This window comes from Elgaria multicarinata, chromosome 19 (genome assembly GCF_023053635.1).
Source record: "Elgaria multicarinata webbii isolate HBS135686 ecotype San Diego chromosome 19, rElgMul1.1.pri, whole genome shotgun sequence".
NCBI lineage: Eukaryota > Metazoa > Chordata > Lepidosauria > Squamata > Anguidae > Elgaria > Elgaria multicarinata.
The window spans coordinates 7,675,509-7,694,902 of NC_086189.1; the positions used below are offsets into that span (position 1 = coordinate 7,675,509).

The 19,394-nt window shown below is 47.2% G+C and overlaps 1 protein-coding gene across 1 annotated transcript in view; it reads left to right on the plus strand.

Moving 5' to 3' along the window:
- The window catches only part of COL27A1 (collagen type XXVII alpha 1 chain), a 309,507-nt gene that overhangs the window by 171,135 nt on the left and 118,978 nt on the right, over positions 1-19,394 (plus strand). Inside the window, exons 25-28 of the mRNA XM_063144913.1 lie at positions 7,421-7,474; positions 10,808-10,861; positions 12,396-12,449; positions 13,666-13,719. Coding sequence (XP_063000983.1) covers positions 7,421-7,474; positions 10,808-10,861; positions 12,396-12,449; positions 13,666-13,719 — 216 coding nt within the window. The remainder of the gene's footprint in view (positions 1-7,420; positions 7,475-10,807; positions 10,862-12,395; positions 12,450-13,665; positions 13,720-19,394) is intronic.

The following is a 19,394-nucleotide window of genomic DNA, read 5'->3' on the forward strand; positions in this document are numbered from 1 at the left end:
AAGGATAACTGAGCTTCGGTTCATGTAAACTTGCAAACGAATTCCTTCCCCACCTCTAGCAGGCACCCACCTTTTTGGATTTGAAAACGTTGTCTTGTTAGAACATTTTATTTATTTATTATTTATTTATTTATTAAGACATTTGTATCCTGCCCTATATCGCAAAGATCTCAGGGCACCATACTGATCAAATCATACAAGCAATATAAAACAAGAACTATACACAGCTAAAAACAAATTAAATCATTAATAAGCTAAAACCAGTACAGAATTTCAAAACAGTAAAAGCGCTTAAAACAATTAAAACTACGTACAGGCTTGGTGAACTTAGCCATCAGAGGCTTTGTTAAAAAGCCATGTCTTAACTTGGCACTGAAATGAAACCAGTGCTGGTGCCAGTCGGGCCTCCAAAGGGAGAGCATTCCACAGCTGGGGTGCCACAGCAGAGAAGGCCCTCGCCCACATCCCACCATAGAATATGTCTCGTGTTAGCAAGCCCCGTCATTTGCCTCCCATTGAAAACAGGAGTGTTCTGAGCAACACGACAACAGGCAGCAGAAGTCCCGCGCCGGCCGCCAACCCCTGGTTCTCTCCTTGCAAGGAGAACATGAGGGGTTGGTGGCCTGCGACGGGGACCTCAGTGGCTGACATTTTGTGCAAAATGGTGGCTCACTCTTGTTCATGTATTCCACGTTGAGCAAATGGCAGCTGTCAACAGGGCTATTTGCACAAATCAGAGGGGACCCAGCCAGTGATGCGTGGGGCGGGCTAGGGTGACTTTGCCCCTTCCCTGCTTTAAAGAGGACAAAACTCATAATGGACAGAGAAGATGACAGGTTTGCTCTCCAGCTCCAAAAGAGAAGAAGGCATTTTTAAAATTTATTTTATTTATTTCATTTTTAAACTGCCCAACAGCCGAGGCTCTCTGGGCAGCTCACAGTTAAAACCAATAGCAGACCTGGGAATGACAGTGCTGAGCCTTTATCTACCAGAGTAAGCAACACTATGTGAGAATACCAATGGCCCTGACTTGGAATAAGGCAGGTTCCTAGCTTTATACATTCTCTTGGGGCTTCTGATCCTGAATTTGAAATCCTGCTTTTAGCTCCCTGCAGGATTCGGTCCTCAAAATACGTGATGGGTAGTGCGAAGAGATGAATGAATTGTCACGATTCCCAAAACCTCCCGCCTCTTGGGAGACAATGATGAGGTCTGCCGAGTAACCCACAAAGCTTTATTCAAGCAATAAACATCTCTTCCCACCTGAAGAGAGTCTAAACACTAGGAACTTTCCTCTAGGTGAAACTATGCAAACTATGCAAACCCTTTCAAGGATCACAGGAAGCTTTTTCCCAGAACACTTTAACTTCAAGGAGACTGGTTCTGATGCAGCTTCTGATGAGATGCTAGCCAGGCTGACCATCTTTCACCTTCCATTAGCTCCGCCCATTTTAGTCTGTGGCGTACTCTAGGATTGGCTAGCCTCTCTGTGCTCTCCCCCTTGGAAGAATATTAATTTCCCACAAACAGTGTGAATAATAATAATAATAATAATAATAATAATAATAATAATAATAATAATAATACAATTTATTTCTTACCCGCCTCTCCATTTTGATCGAGGCGGGGAACAACAGTAAATATAAAATACATTAAACTGAATTAAGAACATAATATACATTGTTTAAACTTCCTAAAAACATTCTAAAAATATCCTAAAATTCCCCTGAATAGGCCTGCCAGAAGAGATCAGTCTTTATAGCTTTCTTGAATGCTAGTAGACTGTTAAGTTGACGAGTCTCCTCCAGCAGGCCATTCCACAGTCTGGGAGCAGCAGAAGAGAAGGTCCTCTGGGTAATACATGTCAGCCTAATATTGACTGACTGAAATAGATTATTCCCAGAGGACCTGAGTGTGAGGGGCAGATTGTATGGGAGAAGGCAATCCCGCAGGTAGCCTGGACCCAAACCATGTAGGGCTTTAAAGGTGATAGCCAACACTTTATACTTCGTTTGGAAACGAATTGGCAGCCAGTGAAGAGATTTTAAGACTGGTGTAATGTGGTCATCCCCTAGGTGTACCAGTGACCAGCCTCGCTGCCATATTTTGAACTAGTTGAAGTTTCCGGACTAGGCCCAAAGGTAGCCCTATGTAGAGCGCATTGCAGAAGTTGAGCCTCAAAGTTACCAGCACGTGCACGACCGTCTTTAGGTCTTACGACTCTGAGTTGTTTACACTTGAGGAGATAAGCTCTGGAGAAGGTTCATTCCCAGCTGGTGAAGAGCCTGTGAGAGCCGCCTTCCGCACTGGTATAGGCGGGTATGTTTCTGGCGCTGTCTCTTCTGCTTTAGAATCTGATTCTGATTGATCACCTGAAACTCTTTCCCCCAACCTACGGGGAGCAGGGCTAGGCAGGACATGATTAAACCAGGATGATCAGGGGTCTGGAAACAAAGCCCTATGAAGAGAGACTGAAAGAACTGGGCATGTTTAGCCTGGAGAAGAGAAGATTGAGGGGAGACAGGATAGCACTCTTCAAATACTTGAAAGGTTGTCACACAGAGGAGGGCCAGGATCTCTTCTCGATCCTCCCAGAGTGCAGGACATGGAATAATGGGCTCAAGTTAAAGGAAGCCAGATTCCGGCTGGACATCAGGAAAAACTTCCTGACTGTTAGAGCAGTATGACAATGGAATCAATGACCTAGGGAGGTGGTGGGCTCTCCCACACTAGAGGCCTTCAAGAGGCAGCTGGACAACCATCTGTCAGGGATGCTTTAGGGTGGATTCCTGCATAGAGCAGGGGGTTGGACTCAATGGCCTTATAGGCCCCTTCCAACTCTGCTATTCTATGATTCTATGAAAACCAGCAGCTCTGGTTTCCTTTGCTGTTGGAGATCAAAAGAGGTAGACCAGGAGTATTTCCCAGGCCAATTCATATTGCACTGCTGCGCAGCTGTGTTACAGAGAATGTACACATGGATTGATGCCAGCTTGCCCCAGTGGGTGCCCTTGTGCCAATCTCCATAATAATCACCATTTAGGAATACGTTGCCACAACTTCGTCTGGGTTGGACGTCAGACGGCTTTCCAACAGAACAATATGAAGGACCAGAGTAAAGCGTAGGTCTTCCAATGCCTGACAGGAAAGCCAAAAGAATCAAGCTCACGTCATCTATGTGCATGTCTGAAACCATCAAACTGACCAAGTGTGGTGTAGCTCTGAGCCTCCAACACATCTGTCTCATTCCCAGGTGACCACATGGAACAGCCTCTGGTGGCTGTGGCCAGACCAACTGTGGGCTACCCAGCCATTGGCAGAGGCATCTGTGGCGTGTTTTAGAGCCATCTTTCCCAACCCTTCATTGTCTAGCTGTAGAACTCTGTTCAGTAGAGGCTGGAAGCTCTGATTTCAGTGGGGCTGTGAATCCATTCTGGGTTTCAGTCGCAACCAGCTAGATCTCTTAAGGAGCTACCCAAGGTGTTGTTGGAACCTAGGGAAAGGGTTCAGCACCTTGGATAGTTCTTTTTAGAATTCTGGCAGGTTCTGATTAAAACCCAGAATGGATTCACAGCCCCGTCAAAATTGCGGCCATCAGCCTCCACTAATGATAGCCCTCTTCAAATACTTGAAAGGTTGTCACACAGAGGAGGGCCAGGATCTCTTCTCGATCCTCCCAGAGTGCAGGAAACGGAATAATGGAGTCAAGTGACAGGAAGCCAGATTCCAGCTGGAAATCAGGAAAAACTTCCTGATGGTTAAAGCAGTCCAACAAAGGAACCGAAGACCTACGGAGGTTGTGGGCTCTCCCACACTAGAGGCATTCAAGAGGCAGCTGGACAGCCATCTGTCAGGGATGCTTTAGGATGGATTCCTGCATTGAGCAGGGGGTTGGACTTGATGGCCTTATAGGCCTCTTCCAACTCTACTATTCTAAGATTCTATGATTCCATGAAATCTGTTATATTGGCACATCCATTTCTTTCATATCTACTGTAGAGCATGTGCAAGGTCACACCTTGAACCTGCTCCAGGTTTTTGTCAGAACACTAAAAGAGCAACCCAAGGTCACGCCTTGGATTGCTCTTTTAGAGTTCTGACTAGTTCTGACTGAAACCCTGAATGGATTCCCCACCCCACTGCCATCGGAGCCACCAGCCACCACTTGTGATCGAAGCTGTCATCCCCGTCAACTTCATCGGCCTTTGATTCGATCCAGCCGGGCTGCTCTTATGTGCGCTTGAACCACGGACCTCCACCCTGCAGTGGGAGTGCACTGCAAATAAGAATGGTTAAATCCGGCTTTGTTGAACCCCCGGATGAAAGGTGCTGTGGAAATTGGAACAACGCTCGCTACGGTTATTATTTTTTCAGCTCCTCCAGACATTTGGTGAGCAAGAAACGTCGGTCCCGTTTGCTCCTAAGAAAACACAGCTGGCCCACGCCGGTCGCTGCTGGTCCCAGCGTATGAAAGCCTGGCTGTATTATTTTTTGCTCAATTAGCTTCTGTCTAGAAATATCGCTGTGGAAAAATTCCATTTCCTTACCAATTATGTCATTAGCAAAAGAACATTGCTCCAGTTGATGGTCAAAAGTAGGGCTGTGCTCTGCTCCAATTTGGATCCCCGAATTGGGAGCGGAGCGACCCGATCTGAACCCACTAAAGTCAGATCCGAAATGGGTTGGGGGAGCTGCGGATCGAGGCGAAGTGATTCGCTGTGAATCGCTTCGCCTCGATCTGGAGCTCTGGATGCAGGTAAGTGGAGGGGGAGGGGGCTTACCTGGCACCGCCGTAGTCCATGTGGCGACAGCAGCTGAGCCGGGTAAAGGGGGAGGGGGGCTTATTTGGCCCCCATTTCCCCCCCTTCCCCACTTACCTGCCTCCGCCATCTGCCACAGAGGCAAGTAAGTGGGGAAGGGGGGCAAAACGGGGCCCGAATCTCGATCCGACCCTCCGGATTTTGCTCTGGATCCAGTTCCGGAGCAGGTCGGGGGAGAGTCGGATCAACCCGAAGCGGTTCGGGGGGCTGGTGCACAGCCCTATTCAAAAGGGCCTTCTTGCCTTCTCTTTTACCTCTCCCCTCCATTCTCCCCGTCAGCCATTTCACGGCATTGTTCTGGTTTTTAGCCATGCTGTAGATTTGCCGGAGCTTTGGAAATGGGATAACCCATAAAAGCATCCATATTAAAAAAATAGGCATTACACCAAGTCAGACCGGGGATCCATAGAGCTTGGGATTGCCTCCGTCTGGCAACAGTTCTCCAGGGTATCACAGAGTAGATTTTTCCTCCCCTGAGACCTTCTGCATGCAAAGAATGTGTTCTATCACTGACGTATTGCCTCCCACCAACAAATAATGTAAAATTCTAGTCCTCATGTTTCTGAACAAAGGGCTGAATTAAATCCAAACATGGGCAGGTGCCTTATATGGAGTCAAACCATTGGTTCATAAGAAGAGCCCTGCTGGATCAGACCAAGGGTCCATGTAGTCCAGCAGTCTATTCACACAGTGGCCCACCAGCTGTCTATGAGGGACCAACAAAGCGGGACATGGTGTAACAGCACTCTCCCACCCATGTTCCCCAGCAACTGGTGCAAACAGGCTTACTGCCTCTGATACTGGAGGTAGTACATAACCATCAGGGCTAGTAGCCATTGATAGCCTCCTCCTCCTCTAGGAGTTTATCCAACCCCCTTTTAAAGCCATCCAAATTGGTGGCCGTCATAACATCTTGTGGTAGTGAGTTCCATAGTTTAACTTTTATTTGTCCTGAATCTCCCACCAATCAGCTTCATGGGATGACCTTGTTGCGTTCTAGTATTTTGAGAGAGGTAAAAAAAGATGAATCCATCTACCTGAGTATTGTCAACACTGACAATACTCACATTTTCTCAACTCTGCAGAAGTTTTTCTCAGCTCTACAGATGCCAGGATTTGAACCTGGGACTTTGAGCATGAACAGCACATACTCAGTCATTGAGCTTTAGCCCATCCTTGTAACGGCCTTGTTCTTATACTGGTCATACAAGGTTGCTTGGTCTTCTTTACATGAGGACAGAAGGAACTCCTTTACCTTGAGAACAATGGGCTATCATCTTCCCACAGGGATATCCATCGCTGTGAAATCCAGCCCTTTTCGGGCCTGACAGACTCCTGCTGAACACCTGACCCGGCTCGCATTTTGGGCTGAGCTGGGTGCTTTTCCTCAAAATCTGAGAACTTTTCCATTGGTTTGTTTCATATGTCTAAAGGGAATGTGCACGAATTGTCGCTGCAGCTTGCATAAATCACCCTAACTGTAGTTTTATTTATTTATTTATTTATTTATTTATTTATTAAATTTATATACTACCCCATAGCCAAACCTCTCTGGGCGGTTTACAAAAGTTAAAAACAGTGAACATTAAAAAGTATACAAAATTTAAAACCATAAAAAACATAAAAAACAACAGTATAAAAACAACGGTATTGATTTAAAAACAACAGTTCTGGGGTCCGTTAAAAAAAAAAAAAAACTTAGCGTTGTTAAATGCTGTTAAATGCCTGGGAGAAGAGAAAAGTCTTGACCTGGTGCTGAAAAGATAACAATGTTGGCGCCAAGCGAGCCTCAGTGGGGAGATCGTTCCATAATTGGGGGGCCACCACTGAAAAGGCCCTCTCCCTTGTTGCAACTTGGGCAAATTATGCAAATCATCCAGCCATAATTGGTGCAGACTGCTCGGGCGTTTGCACAGGTCACTCGGAATTTTGCGCACCCTGCTCTGAAATTTGCACGAATTGCAGAGAACCTCCCCCCACAGAAGAGTGCAAAATCCCCGAACTGGCCTGACGTGCTGCAGATTGAGTTAGGCTCTGCAGCAGGAGGGGCAAGGCTAGGAAAAGTCCATCCTGTCAAAGTCCATCCCCCGAACAGATTTCTCCAACATCGCTCTTCCTGGATGGCTTCTGGAGGATCACCCAAGGCTGTCCTCTCCCTCTCCTCCGCGTTCTGCAGCGTTTTCTCCCTGCCGTAAGCTTTACTCTGCCCCTCTCAGCTGAGATGCAAGAGAAGGAAGATGCACCCAGGGGGAAACCATAAACACAGGCCTCTCCGTCCTCCACTTGTGGCTCTGCCTGTAATTTGTTCCTGCTCTGGTTGTGTGTTGCGGCTCTCGCCGGCGCCAATCTTCAAAGGCCCAACTGTGGTTTTGAAAGCAGGACCAGCTGGCTGCATTGTGGAGGCCACAGTCTGGGAGCAATTGCGTCCTTGCCGGGTAGCCAGTAAGAAGTTCTGGGCAGTTTGCAAAGGGTGCTGGGCTAATTCATCCAGCAAGGGAAAACTCCCTGTGTTTGTTGCTCTGGAGCAAATAAACCAGAAAATCAATTCTGCTTTTGTTTGTTCTCTGTCTCTGTGTGTGTGTGTGTGTCTCTCTCTCCAGGGTATGATGGGCTTCATTGGTCCAGTAGGGGAACCCGGAATCGTCGGGGAGAAGGTAAGGATCAGTTGCTAATGGGATGAGCAACGCTACTTTGCGGGGGGTAGAGGGGCGTTTACGGCAGCTGCTGTCAAGAGGCCTTAAATGAGGGCAGCTCGTTCTCTGCGTTAAATGAAATCAACATTCTGCCTTTTTGGTGCTGGCTCATTTGCCCTGTTTAGACCAGCAGGAGAGCATGGGTGAATGAGCAGGCAGCAGTGGGATGAAGAAGGGCCCAGAGAGTTCTGGTCAGCAGTGCCCCTGGCCACCTGGAACGTGGGCCTCAGCGAGTGCTTTACCCTGCCAACCACTGGCACCAGCCATGCAAGCTCTAAGATCTAAATTTAGTGACTTCTGAAAAGGTAGTTTTCAAGCGTATTTGTACAGGCTTAATTTTCACTGCATCGTGGGGGAGACCAGGCCAAAGAACTAGGAACTAAAGACCCACCCCTCTGACTACGAGACGTCCGGCCCACCTCACCCTCCGGCTTTGGAGAATTTAGCAGCATGGCGCTCCCATTTTGAAGCCTGTGTTCGCACTTCGCAGGCACTAGAAAATACGTTCACAGGCACTAGAAACTTGATTTTAAAGAAAGAAAAAGTGGACAGGATGTTGCACCTTCTGCGTTTTGCCGTGTCTGCCCTCAGAGGGTCAAATGCTTCACTTGAAATTAAAGATGGGCAAAGTTCCAGGCTGTATCACTTCGGTGTGCATTCAGCAATAACGCTCCAATTTCTGCATTGACCTGTGATATATTTTTAAGTAATCCGTGCAAGCATTGGCACGTATTTAAATTCATAGTTTTAAACACATTTTCTCACAGAATACACATTTTCAGAATACACATTTCTAAACTTATTTTCTTCCCCGGAAAACAAGCATTTTCAAACATGTCTTGATACATTTTTGAGTCAAGAACTATGTTGGAGCATTCAGGAACTACAAAAACTGGTGGATAATTAAGTCCCCATTCTGTGAAGTAGGCGAGGCTGAGCGATAGGAACATAGAATCACAGAATAGTAGAGTTGGAAGGGGCCTATAAGGCCATCGAGTCCAACCCCCTGAATTTTGCCAGGGATGGATGCCACACTGACTGGTCTGTAGTTCCCAGGTTCCTCCTTTTTGCCTTTTTTGAAGATAGGGACAACGTTAGCCCTCCTCCGGTCGTCCGGCACCTCACCCATCTTCCATGATAATAAACAAAGATAATAGACAAATTAAAGATAATAGACAAAGGTTCTGAGAGTTCTTCCACTAGCTCCTTCATTACTCTAGGATGCAATTCATCGGGCCCTGGAGATTTGAACTCATTCAAAGAAATTAGGTGTTCCTTGACTATTTATCAGTCTCAAACTGCAATCATGCCCCCTCAACTTGTGCTTCGCTTTTTCCAGGGGGTTCATAGGGTCCGCTTTTGGGAGAAGACTGAGCCAAAGTAGAAATTAAGCGCTTCAGCCTTTTCTTTGTCATCTGTTATCGATTTGCCATCCTCATTAAGCAGTTGAACCACCATTTCTTTCCTCTGTCTTTTACTACTCCCTTGGAACAGACCCAAGGGATCTACCCTTTCCCCCGTTGGGGTCCTCAGTATGGATGGGCAAATGAGCAATCTTTGAGATTGCTAAAATCCTCCGGACATCCTCTTGCTGTTTATTTATTTATTTATTTATTTATTGCACTTATATACCTCTCCCATAGCCAGGGCTCTCTGGGAGGTTTACAGAAATTTTAAAATTAAGATAAAAATGAGTATACAAAATTTAAAATTCTAAAACAGAACATACACACATAAAGCATTGAAAACCGTTAAAAAAAACCTAAACATGTGGGTGATTAAGATGTGCCGCCATATGCCTGGGCAAAGAGGAAAGTCTTAACCTGGCGCCGGAAAGATAGCAGCATTGGTGCCAGGCGAGCCTCATCAGGGAGATCGTTCCATAGTCTGGGGGCCACCACCAAAAAGGCTCTATCCCTCGTTGCCACACTCCGAGCCTCTCTCGGAGTAGGCACCTGGAGGAGGACCTTAGATGTTGAACGTAGTGACCGGGTATATTCACGTCGGGAGAGGCGTTCCATCAGGTATTGTGTTCCCTTCCCCATGTCCAATCACTGCTCACTTTGCATGAACAGATTTGCACAAATCAAGCAGCTTTGGAACAGGGGATTTGCGCAAATCTCCCCGAATTTGTGCAGATTTCCTCCAGAGAACAAAACGGGGGCTGTTTCAGTCTACTGAGGAATTTTTCAGAAATTGGACAATGTGCACAAATTAAGCTGGGGATTGAGAACGAGATGAGTGCGAGCAAGTGTTTGACAACTTGCGATTTTTATTTATTTATTTATTGTATTTCTATGCCGCCCAATAGCCGAAGCTCTCTGAGGACATGAGCTCATGGTCAGAGCTTTGAATGTGAGCAAAAACGAAATTCTCATACAATCCTAAGTGGTCCCCCATCTAGGTGCTTAATCCCAGAAATGCTGTTGCGTCATGCACCTTCGCAGCGTAAGGCGGGGTGTCAAACAGGGGTGTCAAATCTCTTTCATTCCACTGGCTGAAATATCAGGAGAAGTTCTTGGGGGGGGGGAAGCGCTCATTGTGGTGGTGGGTGGGGCTGGAGGCAAAAGTGGGCAGGGCCAAAATGCAGGTGAGGCTAAGGGGAGACCTGATAGAGGTGTACAAAATTATGCATGGTGTGGGGAATATGGAGAGGGAGACATTTCCTTCCCTCTCTCTAATATTAGAACCCAACGGGGTCCTCCCATGAAGCTGATTAGTGGGAGATTCAGGACAGATCAAAGGAAGGACTTCTTCACACAGCGCCTAGTTAAATTATGGAACTCACTGCCACAAGATGTACTGATGGCCACCAATTTGGATGGCTTTCAAAGGGGGTTGGATAAATTCCTGGAGGAGAAGGTTATCAATGGCTACTACTAGCCCTAATGGCTATGTGCTCCCTCCAGGATCTGAGGCAGTAAACGTATATGCACCAGTTGCTGGGGAACATGGGTGGGAGGGTGCCGTTGCACCGTGTCCTGCTTTGTTGGTCCCTGGTCGACAGCTGGTTGGCCACTGTGTGGACAGAGCGCTGGACTAGATGGACCCTTGGTCCGATCCAGCAGGGCTCTTCTTATGTTCTAATGTTCTTAAACGACACCAGCGTATTTTAGCTTAAAAGGCTTACTGCCAGTAACTAAAGATTCAGGAAAGGCATTTGAACCCTTCAGATTGAGGGAAAATGCTCAAAGGCCAGGAAGGTGCCAAATGATCAGCAGTCAGAGGAAAGATTGGGACTTCTTGTTCATAGAATGACTCACCCTTGATTCTGTGTGCCGTTGTCTTTCGTAGGGGGACCGGGGTACAGTAGGACCTCCGGGACCACCAGGCATCAAGGGGTCAGCGGTAAGGAGCCAGCCTGCATACTCTCGCTCTTTCTCTGCCTGACAAACAATAGCTCTTCTCTCTCTCTCTCTCTCTCTCTTTCTTCACTGCAACTTGCATGGCGTGTTCTGTTCCTGGGCTGACCTCAGCTTTGCATTCTTCTTTCTCCTGCCCCTGCCCCACACCGCTTTGGGGTCAAGAAGGGGGCTTGACCTAGGCCAAGTTATATCTTACTACTCCTGTGCCAAAATAGGATTAAGTGTGCCGACCACCCACTGTTTTCCACCTCCTCAAATGGCTGTATCTTTGCAAGCCTGAGAAATTTCCCCCCCAGGTTTGCTGAGTAGCCTCCCTTGTGGCCTTCGCTGCAGATATGACCCACCGGGGACATTTAAGGCCGTTCATTCAGGGGGGTTTTAAAGCAGATTTTCCCACTGCACAAATGCCCTGTCAGACATACACACACACACACACACACACTGCCCTTGCCCAAGCCAAACACATTATTTCTCTTTCACAACTGGACAGATTATCACCAACACTAGAAGCACCTTACACTTAAAGACATATTGACAGGGCCAGACGGATACCCAGGAAGGACGACAGACCAAGAGAAGTACACCCACTGGTGGTCACCTGCAGCCCCCAACTGAAACCACTGCGACGGATCATCAGTGAACTCCAACCCAACATCTGCACAGACTAGGGTGACCCTATGGAAAGGAGGACAGGGCTCCTGTGTCTTTAACAGTTGCATAGAAAAGGGGATTTCAGCAGGTGTCATTTGTATATATGGGGAACCTGGTGAAATTCCCTCTTCATCACCACAGTTAAAGGTGCAGGAGCTATACTAGAGTGACCAGATTTAAAAGAGGGCACGGCACCTGCAGCTTTCACTGGTGTGATGAAGTGGAAATTTCACCAGGTTCCCCATATATACAAATGACACCTGCTGAAATTTCCTTTTCAATACTACTGTTAAAGATACGGGAGCGCTGTCCTCCTTTTCATAGGGTCACCCTAGCACAGACGCTTCTCTCTCACAAGCCTTGGGAGGCAGAGCAGTTCTGGCCCACAGACCACCTCCCAACCTGAAACGGATGCTAACCAGCAACAGTACACAGGACAGAGACACAGACAGAGGGACCAGACCATGCAATAGACCCAAGTGTTGACTTTGCCCCCACATCTATGCAGGCAACACTGTCACAGGACCCATCAACATCAGTCACCCCATCCAGGGCTCTTTCACCTGCATCCATATATAATTTGTGTTACATGCCATCCCTGACTTTGTCTGTTGTTAAGTTCTTAATAAACACATACGCATAACACTCGTATCATATTTTTTTCACCACTTTTTTCAACTGCACATTATCAAATTGCCAACTGCACATTCCCCCCACCCCCAATATTATGAAAAGGTAACAAATCAGTATACTCATGACTCTTTAAGTATGACTCCATGTCTGGGTCCAGCCCATTTTTAGCCTGTGCACTGATGAAAAGAAGCAACATTTGCAGCATTTCACTCATGTTCTTCTTTGTTCTCTAGGGACATCCTGGAATTCCAGGAGGCGTTGGAGAGCCAGGGCCCCCAGGACAACCAGTAAGTGAAGTCTGTTTTCATTGCAACTGCCCAAAGAGTCTCCTGCTGTGTCTTTTGTATCTCTGTGGATTTTATTCAAGAAATTCCAGGGAGCGGGGAAGTTGTCTTCCAGGTAGCAGGGAAGATGTCTTCCAGGTAGCAGGGAAGATGTCTTCCAGGGGGCATGGAAGATGTCCTGGGAGGCATCTTCTAGGTAGCACAGAAGATGTCCTAGGAGACATCTTCTAGGTAGCATGGAAGATATCTTCTAGGTAGCACAGAAGATATCTTCTAGGTGGCATGGAAGATGTCCTGGGAGGCATCTTCTAGGTAGCATGGAAGATGTCTTCTAGGTAGCACGGAAGATGTCCTAGGAGACATCTTCTAGGTAGCATGGAAGATATCTTCTAGGTAGGTATTATGGTTACTCCTTTGAGTATTCCCAGACAGTGTGGTGCAGTGGCTAAAGTGTTGGACTTGGAGTTGGGAGATCCGGGTTCTAGTCCCCACTCGGCCACGGAAGCTCACTGGGTGATTTTGGGCCAGTCACAGACTCTCAGCCCAGCCTCCCTCACAGGGTTGTTGTTGTGAGGATAAAGTGGAGAGGAGGGGAATTATGTACGTCGCCTTGGGTTCCTTAAGAGGAAAAAAGGTGGGATAAAAATGCAATAATAAATAAATAAATAAAAATTGAACGAAATCCATCCATCCTACTCCAACCACGTTTGACCTTATGGTGAATTTCCCATACCAAATATGCTCAGATAATAATAATAGTAATAATAATAATAATATTCTTATCCACCTCTCCATTTTGATCGAGGCAGGGAACAACAGTAAGTATAAAATACATAAAATACTGATTAAAAACATAGTACACATTGTTAAAACGTCCTAAAAGCATCCTGAAATTCCACTGGATAGGCCGGCTGGAAGAGATCAGTCTTGATAGCTTTCTTAAATGCTAAAAGACTGTTAAGTTGACGAGTCTCCTCCGGCCGGCCATTCCACAGTCTGGGAGCAGCAGAAGAGAAGGTCCTGTGGGTAATACCTGTCAGGCCTAATTTTGGCTGGTTGAAGGAAATTCTTCCCTGAGGACATGAGTGTGGGGGCAGATTGTATAGGAGAAGGCGATCCCTGCATTGCATTCCCCCTCCCCAAAGACCCAGCCATCAAGCATCTTGGGATGAGATTTGTAAGCTGAGTAAGTTAGTGTCACATTCTTATTGTTTTTCAGGGTCTTGCTGGAGTTCGTGGGTCCCCAGGAACAAGAGGCCCAAAAGGTCGCCGGGTAAGTGATAGCTAAAGTTCTAAACTTTCTTGTTAAGTGTGTTTCCCCTGGACTTTCCAGGCAAGAAATTTAAAACAGGTAGAAAAAAACACCCAGTTTTAACCACTCGCCTAAAAGTCATCAGTGTGTGGGACAAGCAGTCCTCTCTTGAGAAGGAGTCTCAGAGGTGGGGAGCCACAACCGAAAAGACACTGGGCCTGTTCAGACAACACACGAAGCCATGGTTAAGGCTGCTCTCTGTTTGAGAGACTGTTCTGCATTACATTAACATACCTGGGTGAACATGGCTTTGAAATTAACAAAGCCAGTTCCCAACAGGGTTGTGGGATGATCCAGGCCACAGCTAGACCTAAGGTTTATCCTGGGATCATCCAGGGTTCGCCCCTGCCTGAGCACTGGATCCCCTGTGTGTCACCTAGATGAACAGGTTTGACCCCTGGTCGATCCAGGGATAAACCTTAGGTCTAGTTATGGCCCCAGATTGAAATGATGCACCAACCTTGATTTCAGCTGAGTGCGGCTTTTTTCCAGTGTGGTTCTTGCAGAGAGAGAGAGAGAGAGACAGAGAGAGCAAGGCACAGCGATTTTGGCCTGTGGTGCCAAATATCTGCTAGCTTTGGATACCAGTTGGAAGGAAAAGTCTTCTTGAGGTTTCTCATTCATCAGATTTGGCACAAAGGGAAGAAAGTGTTGGCTGGCCTGTGTATGCCAAGGCAGTAGGCCCTCGGATCTGGGCCCAAGTTGCTAAATCTGCAAGAAAAGTCTTTATTGATTTCTACCTACCAATTTTTAAATTGCACGAAGCTTGCAGCTGTGTGTCAATGAAGGCGTGAAGGCGCAAAACGAGCACAAGACAACGGACGTAAACCTTCTATTTTGCCTTCAAACGAGGCAACGTGAAGGGTGTTAACCGTTTTGGTTTTGTGTTTAAGAGCCTGATTGGAAGAAATGCAAGGCTTGCAATACCTACCCTGGCTTTCTAGGCTTTTCTTTCATTCCAACAAAGAAAATAGAGATGGAAAGGGGGCGGGGGTTCTTTACGGTCACAGGTGGGGCGAATATGCCACAATCTCTTCTAGAGTTGAGAAATAGCTGCAAAGCTTCTCAGCATGCTCCAGTAGCTGCAGGAAGAACAGCTAGGACGCTGCTGGTGATACAAGAGGTTAAGGAAGTTCATGGGATGGCATGCGGCATGCACGCACGTCCGGGGTGTTGCGCTGACTTCCTGCCCCAACAGAGCTTTTAGCACCGGCAATGGGGTGAGTGAGAAGCCCCACCCCCACCCCACATTTCCAGGAAGCAGGAAGAGCCAAAGTCACCATTTTGCAGGAGAAGAATGGGTGACACTCAGCCCTGTTGACTGGAGATGAACGGGGGGAAATAGTTCTAGAAGAGGCCTTCCTGGGCCAGAACTAATCTCCAGTCATTGGCGTGCAAATCTTCAGTGCTCGGTGCCACACAGAAGCAGTGACGCCAAGAGGAAGCATCTCCCCAGCTTTTCTTCTTAGCATACTGTTCTGGAACTGCTCTCTCTCTCTCTCTCTCTCTCTCTCTCATTTTAAAAAATTCCTTTTTCCCGGGAGCCAAGCCTGTGCTTCCAGAAGCCAGTTCTCTGCAACTGTGGTATTTCGGCCCGTCCTTGGCCAGGGGTTTCCAAACGGTGCCGTTTTTCATGGTTCGTCTTCCCTCCTGGCCTAAGCAGACGACTGCAGAGCAACGGCGCCGGTGGCGAAGCCGTCCGGCTGCCCTCGCCCCCGAAACTGTCAGAGCCAGTTAATTTTGGAACCCTGCTCTCCCCAAATGCTCTTTTAATGAGGTGGAAATAAGGCAGTTAAAGACTTTAGAAAGACCAGCGGGAGTTTTCACTTTTGCGCGGGGGTGAAAAGGTGGAAGCCGGAGGAGTTCGGCTGTTTCGAGGCTTGGGTGGTCAGTTCCGTTTTGGGCAGGCACGGATGGGGCATTGCTGGAGGCCCCACCGTTACTTAATTAATTTATTTAGTTTATTATTGCACTTATATCCCGCCTTTTTTCCTCCAAGGAACCCAAGGCAGCATTCATAGTCCTCCTCCTCCTCTCCATTTTATCCTCACAACAACAACCGTGTGAGGTAGGCTGCACTGAGAGTCTGTGACTGGCTCAAAGTCACCCAGTGGGCTTCCATGGCCAAGGAGGGACTAGAACCCAGATCTCCCAATTCCCAGTCCAACACTTTAGCCACTACACCACACTGGCTCTTTAGGGTCACTGCAGGCCATTCTGCTTATGAAAACCAAGTCCAAATGATCCAGTAAGGGCCAAATTATACATTACAGTATTTCTTCTTCTTCTTCTTCTTCTTCTTCTTCTTCTTCTTCTTCTTCTTCTTCTTCTTCTTCTTCTTCTTCTTCTACTTCTCCTCCTCCTCCTCCTCCTCTTCCTCCTCCTCCTCCTCCTCCTCCTCCTCCTCCTCCTTCTTCAAATCATAGAACAGTAGAGTTGGACGGGGCCTCTAAGGCCATCGAGTCCAACCCCCTGCTCAATGCAGGAATCCACCCTAAAGCATCCCTGACAGAGGGTTGTCCAGCTGCCTCTTGAAGGCCTCTAGTGTGGGAGAGCCCACAACCTCCCTAAGTAACTGGTTCCATTGTCGTACGGCTCTAACAGTTAGGAAGTTTTTCCTGATGTCCAGCTGGAATCTGGCTTTCTGTTAACTTGAGCCCATTATTCCGTGTCCTGCACTCTGGGAGGATCGAGAAGAGATCCTGGCCCTCCTCTGTGTGACAACCTTTCAAGTATTTGAAGAGTGCTATCATGCCTCCCCTCAATCTCCTCTTCTCCAGGCTAATCATGCCCAGTTCTTTCAGTCTCTCTTCATAGGGCTTTGTTTCCAGACCCCTGATCATCCTGGTTGCCAACCTCTGAACACACTCTTCTTCTTCTTCTGCTTCTTTAATAAGCATGCTTTTAACTAGATTAATCTTTAATTTTGGTGATGGTGGATGTAGCTGCGGGTCCCGATCCAGAACATGCTCCTGAAGGACATGCTTTCCTCCCCATAGGCAAAACGCCATCATTAATCAGTCATAGAAAGTGATCTTCTCCCAGTTCGATCATGGGTGTTGCTAGGCCGGCTTCCTTGGGCCTGTGCCCTGGCTCTATTTCCCAGGGCCCTGAGTGTTCTTTGGTACTAAAGGAAAGGTTTTTCTATTTCCATACTGGGGATGGGGGATAGTTTTCAGAGAGGATTTGCAGCTGGAGAACAAGGGTTTTGGAGTAGGGTGCAAGTTAATTGGATTTTATTCATTTATTTAAAACACTTCTTAGCTGCCTTTCAGGGCAGACGCCCTCCCAGAGTGCCTTAAAGCAATAAAATGCTAGGTGGGAAATGTATTAGCTGGCTTTGTCTTCTGTGACATTTAAATAAACCTGAGTAATGATTGCTACATTTGCATATGTAGATACAAATTAGCATATGCAAATTGTATGCCTATTTATGTGACATGGGCCTGTACCCCAAATCTTTTTTTTTTTTTTTTGGCAATACCCCTGAATTCTAGCATCCCTTTCTGGAAAGCTTCATCCAGGATTTGTTAATATAAACAAAAAATGTAGGTAGCTGTCTGGGTCTATTAGGAAATATATATGTACAGAAACCCCAACCATGCCATAATACCTCCATGTTAATTGTGTCTGGAAATAGAAAGAGCCAACTTTGTGTAAACCTTCTGCGTCCTCCTGCCCAGGAATGACTCTGACTCGTTACAGCTGATTAGGCAAATGAAAACTGCCAATATCATAATGGCTTTATATAAACCTATGGCGCAACCAAACTTGGAACGCTCTGCACAGCTCCAACCTCAGGAAGGACATTGCAGTGTTGGAAAAGGCCAACCAAAATGATCAAGGGGCTGGAGCGACACCCCCGCTAGGAAAGGTTACAACATTTTTTGTTGTCTAGTGTATTGGAAAAGGTGACTAAGAGGGGATGGCCATGATAGCGGTGAATAGAAGTCTGCATGGTGTGGAGAAAGTAGAGACAGAGAGGGAGGTGCTCTTCCCAATTTCTCATAATAGTAGAACCCAATGCGTTAATCTTATTTCAGGACATTTTCAGGAGGCGCCGAAAGGAATACAAAGTTGGCGCCTGGCTGACCTCCAGAGGCAGGGAATTTCATAGGAGGGGGGCCACCACGCTGAAGGCTCTTCCCCTGGTGGATTCCAATCAGACCATAGGTCTATATTGATGATAGGTCTATGTGGAACCACCAGTTTACCCCCAGACCTGGAGCCTACACTGGGTCCAGACCATCTGGGGCTTTGATTTATTTATTTATTTTATTATTAGATTTATATCCTGCCTTTTTTCCTCCATGGAACCCAAGGCAGCATACATAATCCTCCTCCTCTCTATTTTATCCTCACAACAACAACAGCCCTGTGAGGTGGGTTGGGCTGAGAGTCTGTGACTGGCCCAGAGTCACCCAGTGGGTTTCCATGGCCGAGTGGGGACTAGAACCCGGATCTCCTGACTCCAAGTCCAACACTTTAACCACTCCACCACACTGGTTCACCCATGAAGCCGAACAGTGAGAGATTCCAGAGAGACAAATGAAGGACTTCTTCACATAGTGCATAGACAAACTATGGAATTGGCTACCATGAAATCTAGCGATGGCCACCAACTTGGATGGCTCTAAAAGTGGATTAGGCAGATCCATGCAAGATAAGGCTATCAATGGCCACTAGTCAAAGCCATCTGTTTGGTGACTGGGGAAACACTTAGGTGGGCCTTTGGTTTGATCTAGCAGAGCTCTTCTTAGATTCTTGGGCAGGTAGTATTTACAAACTTGTGCTAATGTGTATCATAAGGGAATAATAGAATCATAGAATAGCAGAGTTGGAAGGGGCCTACAAGGCCATTGAGCCCAACCCCCTGCTCAATGCAGGAATCCACCCTAAAGCATCCCTGACAGAGGGTTGTCCAGCTGCCTCTTGAAGGCCTCTAGTGTGGGAGAGCCCACAACCTCCCTAGGTAACTGATTCCATTGTCGTACTGCTCTAACAGTCAGGAAGTTTTTCCTGATGTGCACCTGGAATCTGGCTTCCTTTAACTTGAGCCCATTATTCCGTGTCCTGCACTCTGGGAGGATCGAGAAGAGATCCTGGCCCTCCTCTGTGTATTAACCAAAGAAGAGCCCTCCTGCAGCCCAGTTTCCAACAATGGCTTAGCCAGATGACTTCTCAGAACCCCACACGGTGGGGCATGAAGGAAGAAGCCCTGCCTGTCCTGCAGCTGCTGGTATTCAGATGTACCTTCTTTCTCAGCCTGGAGGTTCTGTGAAACCATCATTTCTTCATAACTCTTGATAGCCTTATTCTCCATGAACCCGTCTAATCCAGGCTTCCTCACCTAGGTGTCCTCCAGATGTGTTGGGCTGCAACTCTTATTATCTCCAGCTGGTTGGCTGGGGGATGATGGGAGGTGTAGTCCAGGCTCAAGAGCTGGCTACTCAATAATTTAAAGACTATTACCCCATGGTATAACCAGTCGCTGTGGTCTAAGCCAGGGGTGGGCCATCCAGCAGTCTCCAGCTACTTTGGCCTGCTTCTCCTATCATCCTTCCCCATTAGCTGGCTGGGGCAGATGGGAGTTGTAGTACAAAACATCCAGAGGGCTTCCATTTCCCAAATCCTTG